The following is a 22,645-nucleotide window of genomic DNA, read 5'->3' as shown; positions in this document are numbered from 1 at the left end:
GTGCCAATGTGATGTAGAATGCTGCCTGTTGCCAGACAGTGCTTCACCTTCCCACACTCAATACAATATTCTCACACAGGCAGGAAGTTCCCTAAAAATACCTGTAATAAAATCCTCTTTCAAATAAAAAAAAAAAAAAGAAAAAAAAAAGAAAAAAGGGAGAGCAGAAGACCTAGTTTTACTTCAGTGCCTGGGACAGCCCTTACCATACATTATACACCACACATCAAAGACAAGCTCATTTTCTCTGGCAGAAATTACTCATTTTCCTGTTACTTTTTTCTTGACTAACATTTGTATTCTTCACTTTTAATTGCAAACATAGATTTTCAGCTCTCTAGGGCAGGACCCCTTTTGTTCTTCCATGTAACCAACTCCCCTGTCATTCCAAAGGGGCTATTATTTTGTGACTGTTTTCAAGATATATTTCTGTGGTGTTGTCTTCCCCAACACACACCTTCCTAAACAAGAGCACAAGTAAATCTTCTCAAAACACGCCATTTCTCCAGCGGAAACTTGTGAAAGACATAATTACGTAACTTAATGCCACAGTTGCAAACTGTTTATGTAGATACTGTGATATACAGTACAGATGCATGTTTCACATATAAACTCCTAAGATCCTGGGACTCATGCAGGTAAGCATATTTTTATTATTTTCTGAGCATTGCAAGAATATATACGCTGACAAAAGAATAGAAATTACCAGAAAAATAAAGGGCTCTGTTTAAACCCAACTGACATTTATGCTGTGATATCATGAGCTTGCTCACAGGCATTTTGTTAATCAAAAGTAAGGAGTTCATTCAGTAGGTCAATTATTTGGTGCGAGTATTTCATCAAAGTGTCAGTAGTAGCACCTCCATGGATTTATACAGATGCACCAGACTAATTTCTTGTGACTAGACTGATTCAGAATTAGCTATCAGCCTTTCCTAAAGCAGGTTTTTTTGTGGCTTTGCTCAAGAATGTTTAGGTTAAGATTCCCAAAGATTTCTTTGGGAAGGTATGTGTCTCAATAAAAGAAAATTAGATAAAAAGAGCTTAGTCTTCATATACTTATATACATATGTGTAGCATAATGAAGACTGTACTGAGCCTAGTGGCACTGCACTCCTATGAAGGTATTCACATGTATATTTAATTTTCAGGTTTATATATGCTTTTATTTTTTTTTCTGATTCAGAATTAATTGGGAAAAGTTTGGTTTTTTTCTCCCTTCTGAAAGCAGCTCTAATTGCTTTACTACAAGAACATTATGCTATTGCTTCTGAAGCTGCATATGCTACCACAGTTGTAATTGCCTGTCACGCAGTGAAGAAATCTAATTAAAACCACTTATTTGCACCTATTAACCAGTCTCTTTAAATGCAGACAAAAGACCTTACCACAAGCTAAAACATAAGTACAGAGTGAGGTCTGCAATTCAGTAAGAGACACAACGTGTGTTCTCAGATAATTACACTTACTTCCATTTTCCTGCTACTACCAATTAGCATTAAACATGAACTTAAATGGTTATGTAAAACACTACACCTAGCCACTATTCGAGACACATTTAGATTGTTAACACGATATTGGACAAGGCATTTCATCTTTCACCCACTTCAAAGTCTGTGACATTTTTTGTGTTGAGAGAAAATTGCTGATTGCAGTGCACTTTAGAGGTATAACAGACAATAAGTATAAAAAATGTTTGATAAAATGCATGGAATAACCTGCAGTTTTATCTCAAGAGACACAGGGTTCTTGAGCAGTTTTATGGATAAGAGCAGAATATTTCTTCAGAACCTCTTTCATCACATCTTTTAGAACAACTAATATTTCAGTTATTTCATATGAAAGAAAAAAAATCTAGAGAAGGCTCTAATGTAAAAGAGCCGGGCAGGGCACTAAACCAGAATGATTTAATAAGTACTCTACTGCACCAGTTTATCTGGTAGAGTTTGCTGCAGTTCCCTAACATGGTGCCTTCACTCAAGACCTCACTCTGTTCCACATTGTATAGTGTTGAGTGGACAGGTGGAAGAGTTGGTCTGTGTACCAATTCAGTACTTTTGGCAACACCACATCACTTCTTGCATTCTTTAAGGAAACGGCTCTGCTAGACTGAATGCACAGAAAAAGTCCTCATGCTTATGTCATGTCAGGTTTCTGTACTTAAGAAACAGGCCACCAATAAACTAAAAACCATGGCTTCCAGCCATAGACGGACTTCCTTAAGTCAACGGATGGCTGAAGGAACAGGGGTTCCCCCCACTTTTTTTGGAACTACTTCAGCGTTCCAGGCCACCCTCACATCCTGTGCGTATCCACCGCTCACCCACCTCTGTGTAGGCAGCTGCTGAGTGCCCGTGTGCTTGTCCTGGCGAAGTGGCCGTGGTTCAGAGCTGGATGAGGGGCTGGGCTCTTTGTTACCTCAACATTTGTCTGCATCCACAAGGTTTTGTGTTACCTTCTGTGACAGACACATCCCCAGCTGCCACCTGGGCCGCTGGGCACTGACCCGCCGGCACCGCACTCCCTGTCCCGCTGTCCCAGCCCGGCTGTCCCTGCCTCTCACCCCGCTCAGGAAGGTGTCGCTTCCCATCAGGTCCTGCATCCATCACCACCCACGCCCTCAGCGCTCGTCCCGCACACCTGGGCACAAGTCAGTGCTCAGAATCACAGGATCAATGAGGTTGGAAAAGACCCCGGAGATCATCAAGTCCAATCTATGACCGAACACCAGCGTGTCAGCTAAACCATGGCACCGAGTGCCTCGTCCAGTCTTCTCTTAAACACCTCCAGGGATGGTGACTCCACCACCTCCCTGTGCAGCCCCTTCCAACGTGTAATCGCCCTTTCGGTGTAGAAATCCCTCCCGATGCCCAAGCTACCCCTGCCCAGGTGGAGTTTGGAGCCCAGCGCGGTACCTGCGCGGGGCGCGCAGCCCGCCCGCCCTCAGCGCGGAGCGGCCGCCGGGCGGGGCCGCCTGGTCCCGCCCCTCCCGGCGGGGGGGCGGGGATTGGGTGAGCCCTCCTGTCAGTCGGCGGCGGGGCCGAGCGCGGATTGGCCGGCGGCGCTGTCCGTCAGCGGCGGGGCCGCGCCCGCCCCTTGTTGTCACGGCGCCGTGCGGGGCTGGGGCCGCTCGCGCCGCCGTTGTTGCCGCCGCGGCCGCCGCGGGAGCCCCGGGCGGGGAGCGGCTCCCGGCCTCGCCATGGCCACCAGCACCACGGGCTCCACGCTGCTGCAGCCCCTCAGCAACGCCGTGCGCCTGCCCGTCGACCAGGTGAGGATGGGGAGGCGCCCGCCCCGCCGCCGCCGTTCCCGGGGGCTCGCCGGGGAGGGACCGCACCGCGCCCCCGCTCCGGGCCGTCCCCCCGCGGCCCCTCCGTCCGTCCGTCCGTCCGTGGGGTCGGGACAGGGCAGGCAGCGCCCGCAGCGGGAGGCGGTCGCGGTTCCCCTCCGCGCCCGCGGGCGGGGGGCGCCGGGGCGCGGCCGCTCTCGGCGGGCAGGTGAGCCCGCCCCGCCCGGTCCAGCATCCCGCCCGCATCCCACCGCCTCCCGCCCGCCTCCCGCCCTGCCCTCACCGGCCCTGCCGCACCCCAACTTGTTGGCATCGCGCGTCGGCCAGATGTGTCTCCGCAGCTGGGAGCGGGGCTTGTATCGGCTCCAGCGATGCGAAGGTTGGGTAATAATTGCCAATGCAAAGCAGCGCGCTGCGCCTGGATGCGCCTGCCAGGGGGTTTCACACGCGGCGTTAAAAATGTGCGCCGCACACAATGCTGCTGCTGGGCGTCCGTATCTACTTCGGAGGCAGAGCGTTTCTGTGGTATCTATTGTCCCAGCGATATAAAAATTCCTGAAGGCTGTTTTTCCTGTTGTCTTCACAAAGCATCAGAAGATTACAAGATAAGATTGGGAAACTGAGGTTCGCGGAGTTTAATCACTGAAGTTGGACCAGAATGTTTGTTTATGGGGGAAGTGGTCTAGACCTCCTAAATATACATAATATTTATGTGTTTAGGAATTGATGATGAGGAATACGTAAGAAAAGTAACCTGAATTAACTCCTATAAATTTTGCAGCACCAAGAAATTCCATGTTAGGTTTTTTTTTTTTTTAAAACCCCCATTAATGTGTGTGTGAGTGAAACACATCAAGGAAAACTGCTTCTGTAGAGAGAGAGGCTTTGATGGTTTGGTTTTATGAAATGTACCTAATAAGTGAGAAAAGTAACTGGAAATAAAATACAGAAGAAGGAGCATGTTTAGTGAAAGCATTTGGGAAGTGACAGAGCTACATGCTTTTTTTTTTTTTTTTCCCCTGTCCCACTGCCCTAACCATTTATTTGAATGGAACCTTAGTTAAGGATGCGCATGAAAAAGTACCTTCTAGAAAACTGATGAAAGCAGGCAAGTTGAAATTGAGCTTTCAGTGATGGAACGGATACTGTGCACCCCTGGCAATGATACCTGTGTCTGGGATCGATGGCACCTTGTGGCTGGGTGCCTCATACCTGCAGGCTGTAAGCTGCTCTTGCCAGGTGCCTTGTGTTTATTTCCATGAAGCATGTAGCTTCTACAGAGTGCTGCAAGCCAAATAAGAGTTAACCATCTTTTTATGGTATGATGCTGGTGGTGTATAATTATCTACTTGTAATAGCAGTCATAAATTTAATTGTTTTATGACATAGCGTGGCTTCTACCATAATTGTTTTAAATATTGTGGATATGGCATTTTGATGACAATTAAGTTACTTTTTGTCAAAGCCTGGAAAACTTCCCTGTATTGAATGTTTTGCAGCAGATGTTCCTGTAAAGCCAAGGTTTTATGAAGTAGACTTTGAGATTTGTTGAAGCTTTTGGGAGTAATCACAATGGAGGATGACTAAACGTGTAGTTTAGAAGATTGTTATAGGTTCAGACATGCTTTGTTTTTGGACATCAGTAGACTTTGCATAATACAGGTCCAGTTGTATATGAAGAGCACTGATTGTGACTGGAGTATGAATTGAAGAGTTATAAAATTGTGCTGCACTGAGGAGAACATATCTATAATAGATTTAAAAAAAAACAAAGTTAGTTTATTGTAACCTCTCAGTTCAAGAGTCTATCTTTGATAGTAAGTTTGTGATACAGAAAGAATGTGAAATGTGTTCAGTGTAATCAAATCAAAGATAGTGAAGGAGAGAATGAGGGCAGAGAAGCAAAAGAGAGTGCTGATACTCCTTGGTGTGTTTGCCTGAAGATTATGCATGACATTTGGCGATACTATACGCATATTCAGTATGAAAATGTAGCAATGCTTTGAAAAAATAGCAGAAGAATAAAAGTTTTCTGGTTAGTAGGTTGTTTCTACTATTGATCCAAATCTGTACTATGACTACAGTCATACCAATACAGCTGCTGCTTGAAATGGGCACTCCAGTATAATACCAGCACTCAGAACTGCTGGAAACGAATGGGTTGTGTTTCTCCACTTCTGTATTTCAGTTTAGACCGCAAGTAGATACTAATCTTTGTATGCAAATGTTGCTTAAATTGTGATTTAAGTCATTACTATCTAATTATCCTTCTAATGCATGTAACTTTTGGAAAACAAATCCAGGTAGCATGTGTCAACCTTATTCTACTCTCTGGGTGTTCAAACAAATGAAGAAGAACCTTGCCTGTTTGGCAGTGAATGGAAGGAGAAATTTAAGTTAAAGGTGAAGCTACTGCCTCTAAGATTCATTAGTCAGATCCACATCTCTGTATGTATCAAGTGTGAGAAATTGATTACTTTTGGACTTAATGCTTGGTAGAACTAGAGGTAGAGATTTGTTTGAGAATGGTGTTGGTTATGTGCATGTTGGAGGTCAGTGCAAAAGATGGAGGATGAGCTCCACCGGAGCTATTTGACACAGCAGTCTCTGCTATGTGCTCACCTGTGTTGCAAAAGAGAAGCTTTGTTGCTTTAACAGTTTACTGTTCCTACACCTTTCTTCCTGGTATTGGAGTAGTAGGTAGCTAAGGGAATGGAGAAGAACTTGTTTTCCCCTTCCGTGTGTATCCCCCAACAAGGTATTATGCAGTAATTTGTTGCTATATTAACCCTTCCATTGGCTCTTGTTTTGTCTTGCACCACGTTAAGTGAAATGGCTCTGGAAGAGCTAATGTGTTTTTTATAGGCTTTCTGTGCCACTTTTTCTGTTATTTTCAGTCATTTGGTGCAAGGGAAGATGCTTGGTGTGAGCAAGAACCTACAGCAACCTTACATACCTTTTATTTTGCAGTAGGAAAAAAAAAATTACTACTTGGGAGTGAAAAGCAGCATGAAAACTGTATCTTTTCATGTCCTGAGAAGCTAAGTTGCCTACTCAGCAAAGAAAGCATTCTGTTGACAACTGTCACCTTGGGTCCTTAAAGTTAATGAATGAGTGAATAAATATTAATGTACAGCAATATTCCTTCTGTCTTCTTAGGGGAGAGGGTATAAAAGTAGTTAGGTCCTTTCCATCCCTGGCAGCTTCCCAAGAAGTATTGGAAGGTTCATCATAAAAACTTGACTGGTAGAGTATCACATGTTGTGTAATGGATCAAGGTTGCAACTTAAATTATTTCACTGTGGTTATGTCTCTCACCAAGCCTTATGTTTTTCCTGTCTGTTCTCATGTCATATTTGTGCCTCTTCTGCTTTCTTCTTTCTCTAAGGTGAAGCTTGACAAATAGGGTGTTGGACCTTGGTCCATTTCTAATTCTGTCACTATCTTGCAGAATTTCTGTTGACAAATTACTTTTTCTGATGATGTGTCAGCTTACTTTTCATTAAATTGGAAAGATTTAAATTTACCATGACAATGATTCTAGGAGATAAAAGCTTTCATCTTGGCTTTTGAGTCTTTGTAGGGTAAGGTGAGTTCAGAGAATAATCTTTGCTTTCACTGCTTCCACCAGAGGGAGCAAAATTTTTTACCGAAAATGGGCAGAAATTGCAGATATTGTTGCTGCCCTTCATTTGCTATAGAAACAGATAACTTGTAGTAGAGGAAGAGCTGAGCAGGGGAGATAAGAGACTGACTATGACAATATGTAAGCATCAGCTTTTCACATGGGTTGTCTAAGAGATTGAACTTGAGATCCTGAAATGTGATCTGAACTAAGATAATTTCAGTGATTCTCTTCTAGATAAGAAAAGAAAGAATGTGGCTCCAACTGCTAACAGTATAGTTATGTGAAGATACATGGACCCAATAAAATGTCATGCTTATGATTATGCACTTCACTTAAAATCCAGCATGTAAAGACAAGCAGTATTTTTTCAACAAAAGTGAAAGAAAAAAAATTTGTGTTAGTTCTGTGCTTTTCTTGGTTTTTGGTTTGGGTTTTTTCCCCCACGTCTAATTTTAGCTTTTATTTGGTTAAATTTGCTCATTTGTGTAGAATAAATACGATTTTCTACGTGAGTGCCATCAATCTTCAAAGAATCTAAACTGACCTTTTTTTAATAAGAATAGGCATAAAAATCCAGGTCCTCCTAAATGTGAACTGTGTAAACCATATGAACTTCCTTAATTTAGTGAACACAGGCCATTTTGCTACACCTTTGCATAATTTTCTGCATACACTTCCTTGTGCAGAGGGTTGCCCAAGTTGCTTTCAACATGCCCTTTGCACACTCCACATAAAAACACTGACTTATGTGGAGCCCTTGTGTTTCACCTTATGCCCTCAAGGAGAGTGGGAAGGAATTTTTTTCCCTTTATATATCTATGAAATATTTATTTCTTGCATGCATATGATGGGCAAGATGTATCTGCAATTCTTTTCTCCTTTATTTTGATGCTTTGGAGGTGAGCACAGCTGTAGTTTGGGGATAAGGCTGGTGTAGGTTGCTGAGAAGCAGTATGTGCCTGATTTGCCTGCAGGGTACATCTGGGTATGTCTCCTAATTAAATCTCTGTTACTTCACAAAATTTTGGGCATTAGTGATGCCTTAGCCTCCCTTGTTTTCTGCCAAGGCAACATAATGTAGCCTCCTCAGGGCTGAAATGTTTTAGCCTGATAAAAACCCTTTTGTGTAAACATAGAGTGGATATCAAAATGTTTATCCTGTGTAGCTGTCCAGAATTTAGATGGCCTAACATTTGTCTGAAGCAATATCAAATTACAAAAAAGAATAAAGTGAATAGTGTCCCAAGTTTTATTCTCTTCCATCATTGATTCTTAGACCCTTGTGTACAGTTGTGGAATACAGAGCAGCTTGTAACTGATTTTTTTGGATGTGACCCAGGAAACTTGAAAATAATAGATGTGAGTAAAAGTAGCATTCATGGGTGTGTAAAATCCAAACACTGAAGGCAAGAGAGTGGTAGGGTAAGCAACTTGTGCCCCTTCTTTGCCCCATACTTTCTTTATCTGCTCCTAGCAGCAGTCAGGATAGCAAAGGGTGGATAGCAAAGCATGGTCTCCCATGAGGATAGATGGAGACTATAGCGGGTGAAAAGAAGCTGGAAATAAAGTCCTGTTCTTCATTCTGGATGTACTGTTCTCAGTGACTGGATGTTTTGAATTGTTTGAATTTGTTAACCAAGTTTTCACTGGTTTCTTAAGTTCTCTTTGAAGTATTGGAAGGGAGAGAATATGTCACCAGAAGGGTCGTAATCTCCCTGCAGTGACACCTTTCCCAGGTCTTAGTATTTGTGGTTAGGTATTGACTTAACTCTCTACCTATTGTTTGTCGAGATAACTCTGCAATGAAAAATTGTAGAGAAGGATGAAATTGTTGGGATAAGAGTCAAAACTGGCAAGATAAAGTGACAACGTTGAAGGAAGAAGTGGAAGCTCTAATGAATGGTGTTGGAAAAGAAAACAGGCACTGGTTATAGTGTTAGAAAAGATAAGCTATTTATTAAGCGATAGAAAGATTAAGTGCAAGAAAGAAATGTCTGTATTTAGCTCGGGCTCATGAATATAGTTGTGAAGATGTAAACTAATGAGGTACTTTGATTTTTAGGGAGGCAGCAATGAATTTTCGTTCTGATGTATTCTCACACTTCCATACCAGGTGTGTTTTCTCCAGGTTTTTGCAAAGCAGCAGAAAACCTCCCATGTAATTACAGCCTAAGGTTTCTACAGTTAACATCTAAACTGAACACTCTTTACCTGAACAACTTTTAGTCATCTGCCTTTTTTTTTTTTTTTTTTTTTTTTTGTATCAAATTGTTTTTCCCATCCTTAGGCAATTCATTGAGGTGGTGTAAGTGTGAATGTTTACTCACCTGTGATAGTGACAGTACAAGCCATTTCTGAATTCAAAATGGAGTTCAGAAGTTGCTATGAAGATACTGTGGTTCTGGGATGATGAAAAGAAATACTGAAGAGCTCAAAGAACAGGCAAATAAAGAAAAAACAGTAAGGCATAAAGGAAGATGACGAGTAACTTACTGAGTACACGGTTACCGCTGTGTTGCTTTCTGTTTCTTCTGGAGGGCTACTGCTGTTAATCTATTGTACCACAGCTATGTAAGTCTTTTCTCACTGTGGGCTTTTTCTTGGGTACTGTGCTGACTTAAAGCAAGAGTTCTGAAAACTGATAAAGCTGAAAAAGATGAGTCATCTTTATCATTTAGTAGCCCTGACATTTGTTGACTTTTAACTCCTGTTTACCTGTTCCTGTGTTGACCTAATGAAGCACTGTGATACATCCTTTGCAGCCTTGATTACAGCATATTTTCTTCACATTCATTATTTTGACTAACCTGCACTTTTCCTGAGTAACAGTTGCCCAGGTTTGGTTTTTTTCTTGTTTTCCAAGCTTTTGAACAATGGAGACTAGACTGTGGAGTTTTATTTTTCTCCTGAAAGGTGAGAAAAACTACATGTATCTGGATGAAAATCTGTTTGCTTGATGCATGCATCTTTACAGTATTTAGTTTACAGAGAATATTGATATAGCTCTTCTGTATGGGTATTTAATTTTCCTCCTTTCCTTTGGGAAGTACTTGAAATTCAACATTAGTTGAGTCAACATTACTAGCCTCTTAGCACTCATTCAAGTGAGCAGATCCGTTTGAGAATTTCAATATGTCTGCAAATTTAGATAAATGCTAGTTATGCCTGCTTGTTTTAAGTGATGTTTTTGGCAGCTAAGTCATCTTTTGCAAAGGAAAACTTCCACAGCTCTGCTTTTCATTCTAGGATAATATATCCGAAGGTGAAGAAGCTACTTTGGTTTGGCTGTAATGATGTGATTTCCTATAGTTGGGATTTTGGTATTTCCTTTTATTTCCAGTTAAAGTGACCTAAGCTGAAGAAGGTGGTGCTCTTATTCTGAAACATGGCTTGTGAGCACACTGGCTGTATAACTACAGTGGTATATTCTATACTGTAATGACACCTGTATAGATCATTCTTAATCTTTCTGACCTGCCTTTTGGCTGAGTAGTGCTCTTGATTCTACCGCTTCTTGTAAATCTTACACACATAGACATATATAAACCAAATAATTTGGTAGACTAAGCATGTCATTGAAAAAGTGGACTGAAGGTCCAGACTGTAATGAATGGGGTTTTATTTTTCATGCTGGAAAGGCCAGAAAAAATTTGAGGCCACTATGAATTTGCAGGAATTTTAGAAACCCAGGGATAGCTAGGAGACTTGTAGGTGGTCTACCCTCAGAATATGTTACCAAATTATTATCTGTAATGGAATTGAATGTAAGAAGTTAGATAAAATATTTTTATATAGAAGTGTAATTCTAAATGTTACTAAAATATTATTAAAAATGGAATTAATTTGAAAAGTTGTAACAGCTCAAAGTAGTGCTCATTACTTGTACGGATTGCTGAATACTGCAAGTGTTTACAGGGCTGCTGTTGTGGTGCTTGGAGATGATGCTTGGCTGATTTCATGCAGATGATTCCGGAATTGGGAAGAGCCAGAGGATAATAGACATGGAGGAGTAGAGTCTGAGTTGAACAGTGGTGCATTCAAGTGAGAGCATAGTGGAGCCCTCTTCTTCACCCCACAAGCTCCCACATGGAGAGCACTGAGAAGCTGACCAATTTAAAAATGGGGAATATTTGTTTTACTTGCTAATACTGCTATGACTGGATTGCTGCAGGATATATGGACAAGAGAGTGTTACTTTCCGTGTCTGTTGCTTGTTTTAAGATGAATTTTAGTTTCTCACATATCAGCAGAATATGGTTGTACTGAGGTAGTTTTTCATGGAGAAAGTGTCAGCTTCTGGTTGCATTCAATAAAGGTACCTCCATAGATGTAAGTTATTTTGCTTTATTTTTAAATGGCTGGGAAAGTGAGTAGCTTGTGAAGTTTTTACAAAATTTCAGATATTGTAGTGGTTCTCTGAGCATTAAAATAAGAACATGTCATTCAAATACACATTTGAATATCCTGTATGCTACTGATATAAGTGACAGAGTAGAAACTTTGAGTTCATCTCACTATGTGCATGTGCACCATGAGTATGTGATTAAAAAGCCCTGGTTGTAATAATACAGTAGCTGGGTTGGTCTTTGTTTGGAACTGTGTTTTGCCAACATAATGCCAGGCTGTGGTGTTTTGAGGTTGTAAACCCTTTTTCCCTGGTAGAGATATGCAATCCTTAACTGGCCAGACCAGTTTTTATTCAAAAGAAGCAAGTGTTTTGAAGAGAAGAGAAAACAAAACACACAAGCAAAAAAACCCAAGCATTCTTAGTTCAATTTCACATTTGAACCAAACTTGCTTCCTTGATTTTAGCTATTCCTGTGAATAAATAGCTTTTACATGTGGCAACTCAATATCTGTACCACCAAAAACCAAGAGCCTGTCAGAGAGAACACCCTTCAGCTGACATCTTCCTATCCTTAATGAATTAGTTTTGGTTGTTTTCCATATAAAATGTGTACATTGATATTTCATTTTACATCTCTAGTCGTACAGTTTTTCCTAGAGTAATTCTGAGTAATGATTTAGTAAGCCCTCTTTGAAAAAGCTTATTGGATTTGATGCTCATTTATTGCACAAACCAGATTACTGTTGCCTACATCACGTTCTTCATGGTGTGCTTCACTCTCTGCAGCATACTTAAGAATTGCAAACTACAAATTGGGAGTTAATACTGGAAAAAGAAATCCTATTATTAACCTATGTCATGACTGGATTTGATATTTTGGACTGAAACCAGTTTGTAAGGAAAACCTTTAGAATCTGATGAGTAAGTCCTTTCCACTGCCAATAAATTGATGTGAAGATGAAGTATATTTGTGCAATATTTAAAAACCTTTACCAGTGCTGTTAATGTTGACTAACACAAATGTTAGAGTATGCACTTCAAGGAAGTGGCTGCTATTAGAAGGCTGTGCTTGGAAGTTTAATCTGAAAACAGTGTCCCTTTGCATTGGAGGGATATAAGCACTTAGTAATATGGTCTTTGCTACAAAGAATATACAGCCTTAACACAAACATCTCCCATACTGATCCAACTCCAAAGTAACCACTGCTGATTATTCTCCATTTCTTCATGTTTCACTCATGAAATAAAGTTGAGACTTAAGGCCAGGAGTGTTAGTTACATTTTCATCATCTAAGGCACTCATTATTAATTGAATAAAAATGCATTGGAAAGCATTTCCACAAGATTTATGATCTCTCAGTTTCTTTGTATCAGTCAAAGCAGAAACGTTCTGTGAATTACTCCTAAGTATCCGTACCAGTGTCTCTGAACTGCTGTTCCTGACATTTCCCAGTAAGTTGAAGAAAATTAGCAAACAGTTTGATTTTTATCCCTGTCATGGAATTGCGTTTTTCAGCTTTACTGTGGAAAATGCTATCTTCCCCCCTGCCCCTCCCCCTTTAATATAAGTGCAGCAATTTACAGGAGGTAGTTTGAAAATTGACACTGACTTCAAATAATAGTTATTCTCAGTCGTAGTGGTTTGGCATTAGGCAATTATGGGGTAATTGTACAAGTTGTTCCTTTTATACTAGATGATAGTTAGAAATTGGACAGAAGAATATCCATCAATAGTGCTATCTTGTTGCTGTGGAGAAACATGAGCTCTCCCGTATTATCACCAGCTTTCTGTGAACACTTGTAGATGTTTTTCATTCCTCAACTGATTGTTTTGGTGGAAAAGGTAAAGGGTTTTGACTTAACTTGGAGCAAGAACGAGAAAATAATGATGATTGAGGAACAAGGCCAAACTGATGCTTCATTAATTGTGATAAGGTGTGACGATTTTTACAAGTATGTGTCAATAAGTAGGATGCTTGGAGGAGGTTGTGTTTAAAATGTTACTGCTAAAGTAACCCTATAGATTTTAGAAAAAAAATCAAAGCCTCAGCTTTATAATCAGTGCTTCTTAAAGAGTATGTACAGTATTCTGTCTTGATCTCTAAACTCTTGCAAGAGCTCTTTTCACAGTGATTTTGTAGTGCATATTCTCATATTCTATTTTTTCCCTAAAATGCCTTTTTTTTTTTCAATAGCTATATTCTTGAAAAGTAGAACTAAAGGTGGAAGAGGAATGCTGCTCAGTGCACCTTGCTCACCAACCCTGTCAGATAAAGCAGAAAACATTTGTGATTACTTTGTTTTTGTGGTAGAATGGAGGGCCAAAAGTTACTCTAGACAGGGAGACAAGTAATGCTGACATCTTGTAGCCCAGAAAAGCTGAATTCCATGGAGGAAATGGACTGTGGTGTGGCAAAGTGAGGGGAGGTCAGCTGGGGGGGAACTTCTAGATCTCTGTCTGCAGAATTGTCATCTCCACAGGTTCTTGACTGTTGCATATGAAGCATCTTGCATTTTAAACCTGTTATTTTAGGCTCTGCACATGATCAGGCTTCAGTGCTTCTGCTTATATTTAAGTAAACTTTTCTCAAAGCCTCATTCATCAGCAATAAGAACTAAACTGCCTTTTTATTTTTTTCAAGAACAACTTTAAACAAAATCCCCACAAAACAAAAGACAAAAATCCACAGAAAAACATAAACAAAACAACCAAACAAAACCTCCATATCAGTTTTAATTCGTCCAGGGTGGGTTATTGAGGCCACAGGCATTCACTGCAGTTAAAGTTTGAATACTTATTTTTCTTCTGATAGAAGAAAACTTGTTAAAAATGAGAAAATAGAGAAGCACAAAGACAAGACAACTTCCAAAGAGTTTGTATGGTCATTGACAGAAGAAAGAGTAAAATGCAACGTTCCTGAGTCATCTTTGGTACTTCACCCTCTAAACCACTGTTTCTCTGAGGTACTTGATAGTACATATTGTTCTTTGGGTGCCTCTTGGCACCTTGCCACAGCCAATAAGCAACATTTTGACATGATGTTGCTGCTTTTCAGTGGATTGTAGGCTGTGTGGGCCTGTATGATTAACTTGTGCCATCCAGTCAGGAATTAGCTGTATCAGTAAAATTCCCTCTCTGGCTACTTTTTGAAATGAGGCAAATGCCTTCTGTGCTGTGAAGTAACAGGATTTTGGAGGGCTTGACTGCAGCAATTAGCTTTTGATATTAAAATATAACTGATACAAAGTGGAAACTTCATCTAAAATTTGAATTAGTGGGTAAAATTTGCATATAATAAAATTAGTTCTGCAGAAGAAATAAACTATATTTTTAATGTGGACTTAAATTTCTTTATTGGTTTATTAAAATTGCTGTTTGTGTTTTATAGTTGGAGATTTCTAACTGTTCAAATGAAATGTTATACTAAAACTTCCTTTTGATGGTGAAAATCCTTGAGGCAGTCAGTGACCTTTTTATTTTTTTGTTGTTTATGTTAAGTATTGATCCCTTAAACTCTTCTTTCCTAAGCAATACATTTGTTTTTACAAAAGCATGGCATAAATTAAATTTAATTTTTTTAAAATTCTAAAGTAAATGTCTTTTAGAAGTTTTATTATAAACTCTCTATTGACTTTTGCAGAGGTAATGCAAATGAAAAATTTCTTATGTAGATAGCTTAATGCAGTTAATGATATAATGGATTTGCATTTTATGTAGCTACTCCAAGTGCTGAAACTGGGAATTTGTGTTCATGTTCTACGGTTACATTTGGCATGAACAGTGCCTGTAAACTGCCCTGGCTGTACAGCTGGCTTTGAACAAAAATAGTGGATTTAATTTTGAAATTGCTTGGCTACACACAGCAGGTTTTGCAATAGCTTTGTATGTCTAACATGCACTTACATTATTCATTGCTGAGTAACTAGTGCTGATAGCTTACATTATAATTGCATGTTTTTTCTTCTTACATGCACATAACTTTCCATTACACATTGCTGTCTCTGTGAGACTTTGAGGTGTTACTTTCATAGGCTGAGCTGTTGATGTTCTCAACCTGAAGAGGTAAAAAATTGTATTTGTTCTCTTATACATATGCTAAATTATAACTGCTCAGGGTGAAACTTGTCATTCCATGGATTTACATCAAACTTCTTTTATTTTCCCAAGGCAATCTTACCTTAAAGGAATTGACATCCCTGGAAGTTTACTTGTGGGGGTTGGTCTATAGGTCCAAGCGCTTCTACCCTTTGTCATGGTAACAGTAGGAGTCAGGTGATGACTTCTCTTCTCCCTTGGTCTTGCTAGCTTGCTTTTAGTGGTAATCTGAAAAAGGGCATCATGTGATACCAGTTGGTAAATTGCCTGTAATGCAACCAAAGCACTCATGTCTGGAAATTCAGAAAAAACATCAATGCAAAGTTGTCCACTTAAGGGCAGGTACTCAGGCCCATTTCTTCCCTCTGTCTCTTCACCTCAGCTTCACTGCATATCTGTGAATATGCAATTTTCTTCTCTGTCTCCTTTTCCCTTTTAGTATATCTAGGGTGAGAGTTCTCTGGCTCAGAAATGTGCTTTGTGGTATACACAGAATAATATCTGTAATAAATATTCATAGAAAAGTTGATACTGAATTAATAATTAATTTTTAAAAATTTTTCTTTCTTGCCTTCTTTTCTAAAACATTATCAGTTTGTTTCCCTTTCAGTGGTTCATTTAGCTTGACTGTTTTGTATGAAACTTTTCCACTAAGTCCATAGAATCATCTTGAGTTATAAACATCACTCTGTTTCATTTGCATCATTGCTTATAAAGGAGAGAAAACAGGTCAAGTTATGCCCTGAAAGAATATCTCCTCATTTATTTAGAATTTTTCAAATACCATTAAAAGCATAATAGAGATGTGGGAGTACAAGAATGGCTGGCAAACCGTACTTGATGGTTTAGTTTAGGGAAGTGCTCCTATTAAGAAGAACAGCCCTGCTTTTGAGTCTCTCTCTCTGCTAGCACTTAATGCTTTTGTAGCTTTGTTATTACAGAAGGTTTTGGATTACCTCAGAAAAAGTAAAATTATCCTTGGATTTACAAATGGAGAATCTGCAATTGTTACAAAGATGAGAGTTCTGTTGGTGTTACTTAATTTCTACTTTAAAGATAACCGTGTTTGGATACTCTCACCTTTACCTGTTACAGCCTGAATCTTGGTTGAAAAATGATAAAGGAATGGACTGGCTGAATTATAGTACTAGGAGCGTGCACTGTGTTGCTGCAAACACCAGTATTAGGCCTGCTGTTATGACCATAAAAATAGAATTGTCATTGTATCCTGTGGTGTTAAGATTAAATATATGTTTCAGTTAAGTCACATCAAAGAGTCTAAAACACTCTTGTGTGGAGGACCAGTCAAGCATGCAGTATGTGCAAGTTGCATGTACTGAAGTGCTTTTGACCTGAAGCAGTGGTCCCTCAGCTGTTGCTTGGGATGACTTGGGATGCTTGGGAAAATTGTTAGGCAGTTTTCTATGGAAGAAAAAAAAATCTGGGAGTGAGGAATGTTATTTTCTAAATGGAGGGATTTATCCAGTTTTTGTAGCTTAAACCACTTTTGGGAATGGTTGCTGTATTTGAGAAACTTATTTCTTGATCATGCCCTTACTGTTGATTTTTTTTCAGGCCACACTCAGAATGATTCTTCTTACTCAGTGGTTTAGTTTTTTTCAATTCCAATTTTGCTTTCAGTGCCCTAATGCTTTTAAATATTTAATATACAAGAAATTTTCTATCTTCTAGAATAAATGGCCTGAAGGAGGAGGAATTTCTGAAACTATCCTACTTGAATCTACAAGAAGAAAATCCAGTGTGCAACCAAGCACACTGTTTATCTGATTACATACCACTGAAGTGCACTTCATTGGGCCCTGCTTCTGCACAGGCCACTGTAGAGATCTGTCAGTGATTTCTGGAGCTGATATGTAATTCCAAGTCATGCTCACTTTGAAAAAAACAAATAAAAAACCCAGCTCAGATCTTCATATTACTGGAAGAGTAGAAATGATTTCATGGTTGATAGAGTGGTTTGGTATTTAGCAAATTTACAGGAAAACATGTCTGCTTTTTTTTTTTTTCTTGATTTATGCACAGATTGCCTTAAAATTTGATACATCTTTTCCTCTGAGTTGCTTAGGGAACACTTTTTTTGTGCCTTAGCAGGTGAGGGGCTCATGGGAGAAGCTCCTTTAGGCTGACATGCTGGGGTAAGAACCATGGCAGAGGAAAATGTTCTGCAGATTGCTAAAAATGTGTGGATATTTCTGTTAATTTTTAATACACATTTGTGTGAGAACTTGTTTCTTTTCTTTTTTATGCAGGTCAACTTTGTAGTGTGCCAACTGTTTGCCTTGCTTGCGGCTGTTTGGTTTCGAACATACCTTCATTCAAGCAAAACTAGCCCATTTATAAGACATGTTGTTGCAACCCTCTTGGGCCTTTATCTTGCACTTTTTTGTTTTGGATGGTAAGTTGCACTTAAATTCATTTTTCAGGGGCTTGTAGAATTTTGTTTCTGTGTTTCAAAGAACTGTATTGCCTAATTCTATGGTTTTTTAGCTGCTGCAAATGTCCAGAAGTTAGCTTAAATTTTCTGATGAGGTGCACAAATTTTGAAAGATCTTCCATTTGCAAATTGCTAACTACCATATTGTCTGCCTGTGATTTTGGGAGGATGAAGCAGGTGCAGTTTGTTTAATTTGTACTGCTTTTTCCTGCAAACGTGCTGGAGATGGATTCTCTTGAGGCGTAGTACAGGTGTGATGATTAAGATAATTTCCCATAAATACTCACCACATGAGAACTTGCTGTGTCTTTTTCTGAATATTGAATATAATGTCACTTTTTGTAGAAACAGTGGCCAGAACTGCAGTACTGATGATACTCCTAGTAGTACTAGTAGTATAAAACACCTGGAAAGGAGCTGGCCTCAATTTCTGAGTGCTTTGTGCCTTTTTTTTTTGCTTTTAATGTTTTGGAGGGAAGATGTGGTTCTTCTTCAAACACAGATTTTGTGTGTCTGCTGTTTGCATATCTTGATCTTTTCTGTGTTACAAAACAAAATGCTTGTAGAGCTAGAAGAGGGTATGAATTTAGTTTTGTAAATTTTTTTGCCTTCAAAAATGGCTTACGAAGTGGCTTGCATTTTCCCAAGATAGTTTAAGATTAATTAAGTGCCAGTTTCCCTTTATTGCATTGTAAGCAAAGTGCTTACTTGGCTTTAAGTGTGTAGAAGACTTATTTATGTTGGCTGTTACAGAGAGTTTCTGAACTGTGGGGAATTAATCAAGCTGTTGCAGGTGGGAAGATGCACAGTGTGTGAATGCATCTGTCTGCACACACAGTGTTGGCCTCTACATTGCCGTGTTGCAGAGGCCTCTCAACATTAGTTGACATGTATTACTTTTCAATTTCAGGAAAAGAAATCAATAACCTTTATTCTTTAGATTTACATGTGCAATTTACTTTTATATAAAATTTTACAACTCTCATCTATTTCTTAAACATTTGGCCACTGTATTGTGTTTTGAGAGAGCTATCTGGTGTCAAAGACTTCCAGCCTTAGCACCAAATGAGGAGCATCATATGGGAGATAGGTGCTATCGTGTGTGGTTTTTTTGAGAGGTGCATAAGCTTTTGAAGCACATTAGGTAACCATTGCTTTAGAAATCATTAATTGTAACTTTTAATTAGAAAGTGTTATCAATATGTTCGTATGTCAAATTTGGATATGGAAGATTTTGGAAAGAAACAGCCTCCACCCCCAATAGACATAAATAAATATTTGTGGAAGCCTCTTGTTGGCAACATGCCCTGAAAAAGAAATGAGTGATATTTTATGCCATAGCAGAAATCCAGATTATTCTAGTTTGGTTTGGATCATACTTAGAGCTATTATTTTAGCAATGAATTTCTATTTTGCAATCATGAAGCTAAAAGCTTTTTAAAAACCATGAAAAGAAAGAACATAATTTGAGATGTTAAAAGCACACATTCTCTGAAAAACTGGTATCTCTGTTGTGCTGTGCCAATGCCTTTTCCTGTTATTTAAGTACATATTGTATGAGCAGGTTTTTTGAGGGTTTTGTTTTGTTTGGTTCCCCCCTACAAGGAATCAAGATTACATACAGGTTACAAGTCTGTGGTACACCTTCAGTGACATTTTGATTGTGCCATAATGTGTGTTATAACACACATATAACAAGAAGGAAACTGTTTCTAGTAAACACTGTATAAGAAAACAGTAACTGTAGATTTGCAGATAAGGTCATGTAAACCTAAATTTGGGAAATAGTTTGGAAGCAGCACCCTTTTAAGGATATTTATTAGTAGCTGTAGTGTTGTCTTCAATTTCAAGTGTGTTAGTTTTCAATCACATTTGTAGTACTTGTGATGGGGATGTAGGAGAGGAAGAGAAGGAATAATTCCCTTGGCATATTAGCAAATAGCATGAAATACCCAGAATACCCTTTGTATGTGGTTAAAATTTACTACTACATGTGGTATTTCAATATATATCCCCTTTAATGTTTGAACCAAAGATCAATCATATTACTGTTGTTAACAACTCTGAAAGAGAAATGTTTTCAGCAACTGTAATCCTGATGACTCCCATGTCAATCCACACTTTCAGGTTTTGATATCTTATTCTCCTTTCTCTGTCTAAGAAGGAAACTTTTTAAACTTACATTTTGTCATCTTACTAATGCCTGTCTTTGCTATGCAATATTGATAATATGTGGCTGATAAGAAAAGAAAGTGAATACTTTTTGAATTGACAATTGCTACACTAAATGTGCAGTTGAATTTATTATTTAACTTTGAACCTCTCTAATTTCACTTTAAATAAATGCATGCAATTTATTGCCATTAAAAATTGCTGTAAAGGTGTTCGTTTCTTTCCCCCTAGGTATGCCTTACATTTTGTTATACAAAGTGGAATTTCCTACTATATCATGATCATAATAGGAGTGGAAAATATGCACAAGTAAGTTTCCATTCTAAATTTTTTTTTTTTTTTACTTTTACAAGAATACCGCTCCTTAAGAGTTTTTTGGTAACAGTGCACATGTGCCACGCTTCCAGTTGTATCGTAACATTACAGTATTTGAGTTCTACTAATCATGGGTTTGTTTCCAGGGAAGAAGAAAGCCTATTTGGGAATTTTTGCCAGCTTTTTGGAATATCTGAAGCTTGTTACAGATGTTAATATCCCACTGAGACTTCTTCTGTGTTCTATGCATTCCAATTTTTTTTGTCATCACTTAAACCTAAATGTTTTCAGGTGTCTCACAAATGAGTTATTATACATATGTAATCTGATAACAGCCAATGCTAGTAGAAGGAAGATGTCTGAAGAGAAAAATTGTGTGTGAGAAATTTTGGTACTAATTATTTGGGTGGTTTTTTTTTTTTTTATAACAGTGGGAATGTTGTCTTAAGGAAAGAATGTTTGTAAGATACATAGGGCATTATTTTTGCTTGAACACATGATTAGATTAGCAGAATCTGAATGCATATAGAATAACACTTGTTTCTCTTTTTAAAACATTCTTAAAAACAGGGAAGACATTACCGTATGCATGTGTTTTACTATTCCACTAGCCTAGAGATCAGAACTAAATTAGGTTCCCACTGTGTTAATTCCTGCATAAATGTTTAGTAAAATAGCAAATCCTTGCTTGAATAGATTCCTGAAGTATGTGAGGCTGTTAGGAAAGATTCTGGTAAAAGAAATAAAGAGGAAAATTGCTTACACAGAAAGTACAAAGCCGGGGTGGCCTTAGTTCATGATCCTACCTATTAGAGCACTCTGCTTTATAGTGTGATTCTGAATATAATTTTATTGTCTTCTGAAATATCCCATATTAGGCTTTTATCTTCAGGATTTTCTTCAAAGACTGACATATTTGAACTACTGCAGATGTGAGAGAACCTCACTTGGTTGGATGGCTGGTTTCTATACAAATGGTTTATTTGATTAGGCATGTTTATAAAGAAACTTGTTCAGGTCAATTTCTCTGTAGACATTCAGCTATGTGAGCTGTAACTTAGGTAACTTAATATTTTAAAAGACATTATTAATATGGTTAAATGCAGAAGAGGGAGGTACCAGTCAGGAACACTTTGGTCTTTATCATAACAAGTTACATAGGTTTCTCCTAAAAGGAAATCCAGTGGTTTATGTTCCTGATAGTGAGAGGCAGGTAGGCATGTGTGTATTTAACTCTGCTGCATTGGAGGAAGGGAACTCTTAATTCCCGATGCTCCTAATTCACATCACTTGGTTTAACTGCATGACCTGATCTGCTGAAATGTTTTCTGTGTTATATACAATGGTTCCTGTGCATCTGGGAGGGGAAAACCTAGATTTGACTACCCAGATTATGTTGCTCTATCACCCTATGAATTGATGTGCCATTGTATAAAACTGAAAAACTCTCAATGGAGGAAGAAAATGTAACAAAGTCATTTGTTACTTCAAGTTGTGGGCAGTGTTTGCATGCTGTGTGGGAGGCTCCAGGAGCCATTTCTAACAGGTGATACAGGCAAAACTACAAGGATTGCTCCTTCTGTTCCCAGAGTATCCCAGAAGGGATGATGCCTGTACCTTTTACTAACGGAATGCACCATGTACACTTTCATTTCCATATGAAAATGCCCCTTACAGCTTTCTGTTTGTCAGTTTGAACAGAAACTAAGATAACTCCTGTCCCCACCTAAGTGTTTGTCTTCAGGCTATGAATGTGCCTCATGGAGCCCAGGGGGAGTGGAAGGTTAAGTGCTATAGAGTAGAGTGCAGCTGCTGCCATCTGGCCTCAGGAGAAAGGACCCTGTCAATGTTTTAGGGGAGGTGTGTGTATGTACACAGCAGTACACCTGCATAACCCAAGGTTTGGGACTTAATTTCTATATTGTAGGGGAGCCCATTGGCTGGCAGTCCTAGTTAGAGGTTCATGAGAGGTTCATGCCTTGTTCATGAGCAACTTAACCTTGGAGTCTATAGAACATCAAATACCTATATGTGGTGTAAATATGAATTCAAGTGACTTTTGTATTGGAAAAGCACTTGTGTATTGTACAACATATTGTTGTCTATTATCTAAATTCATTCACTGAGCTAAGTTTCCCTCTTCTTTTCCCTACCCTGCTTCCTGTCCTGCAGATGAGGGTATGAATGGGTAAATCACTATTCTTCTTCTTCCTGCTTTCTCTACCCTCTAATATGGCTCTTCAGTCTCTCCAGCCTCTCTAAAAATTGCTTAAACAAATAAGAGACAACTAAACTTCTTAGACTGCTATCAGTTCAGTTGCTGTGCCCTGGCTTTCCTTACC

General features: G+C 39.0%; 1 protein-coding gene across 2 annotated transcripts in view; it reads left to right on the top strand.

Moving 5' to 3' along the window:
- Positions 1-3,120: 3,120 nt before the first annotated feature.
- MBOAT2 (membrane bound O-acyltransferase domain containing 2) overlaps positions 3,121-22,645 on the top strand; it is a 92,152-nt gene continuing 72,627 nt past the window's right edge. For both annotated transcript variants that reach the window (XM_050315838.1, XM_050315837.1), the window contains exons 1-3: positions 3,121-3,271; positions 17,632-17,777; positions 20,220-20,297. In XM_050315838.1, coding sequence (XP_050171795.1) covers positions 3,200-3,271; positions 17,632-17,777; positions 20,220-20,297 — 296 coding nt within the window. In that variant the 5' untranslated portion in view covers positions 3,121-3,199. The remainder of the gene's footprint in view (positions 3,272-17,631; positions 17,778-20,219; positions 20,298-22,645) is intronic.

This window comes from Myiozetetes cayanensis, unplaced genomic scaffold (genome assembly GCF_022539395.1).
Source record: "Myiozetetes cayanensis isolate MyiCay16 unplaced genomic scaffold, myiCay2020 scf2-11, whole genome shotgun sequence".
Taxonomy (NCBI): Eukaryota; Metazoa; Chordata; class Aves; order Passeriformes; family Tyrannidae; genus Myiozetetes; species Myiozetetes cayanensis.
Note: the sequence above shows the minus strand (reverse complement) of the source record. Positions and strands in the feature narration are given on the sequence as shown.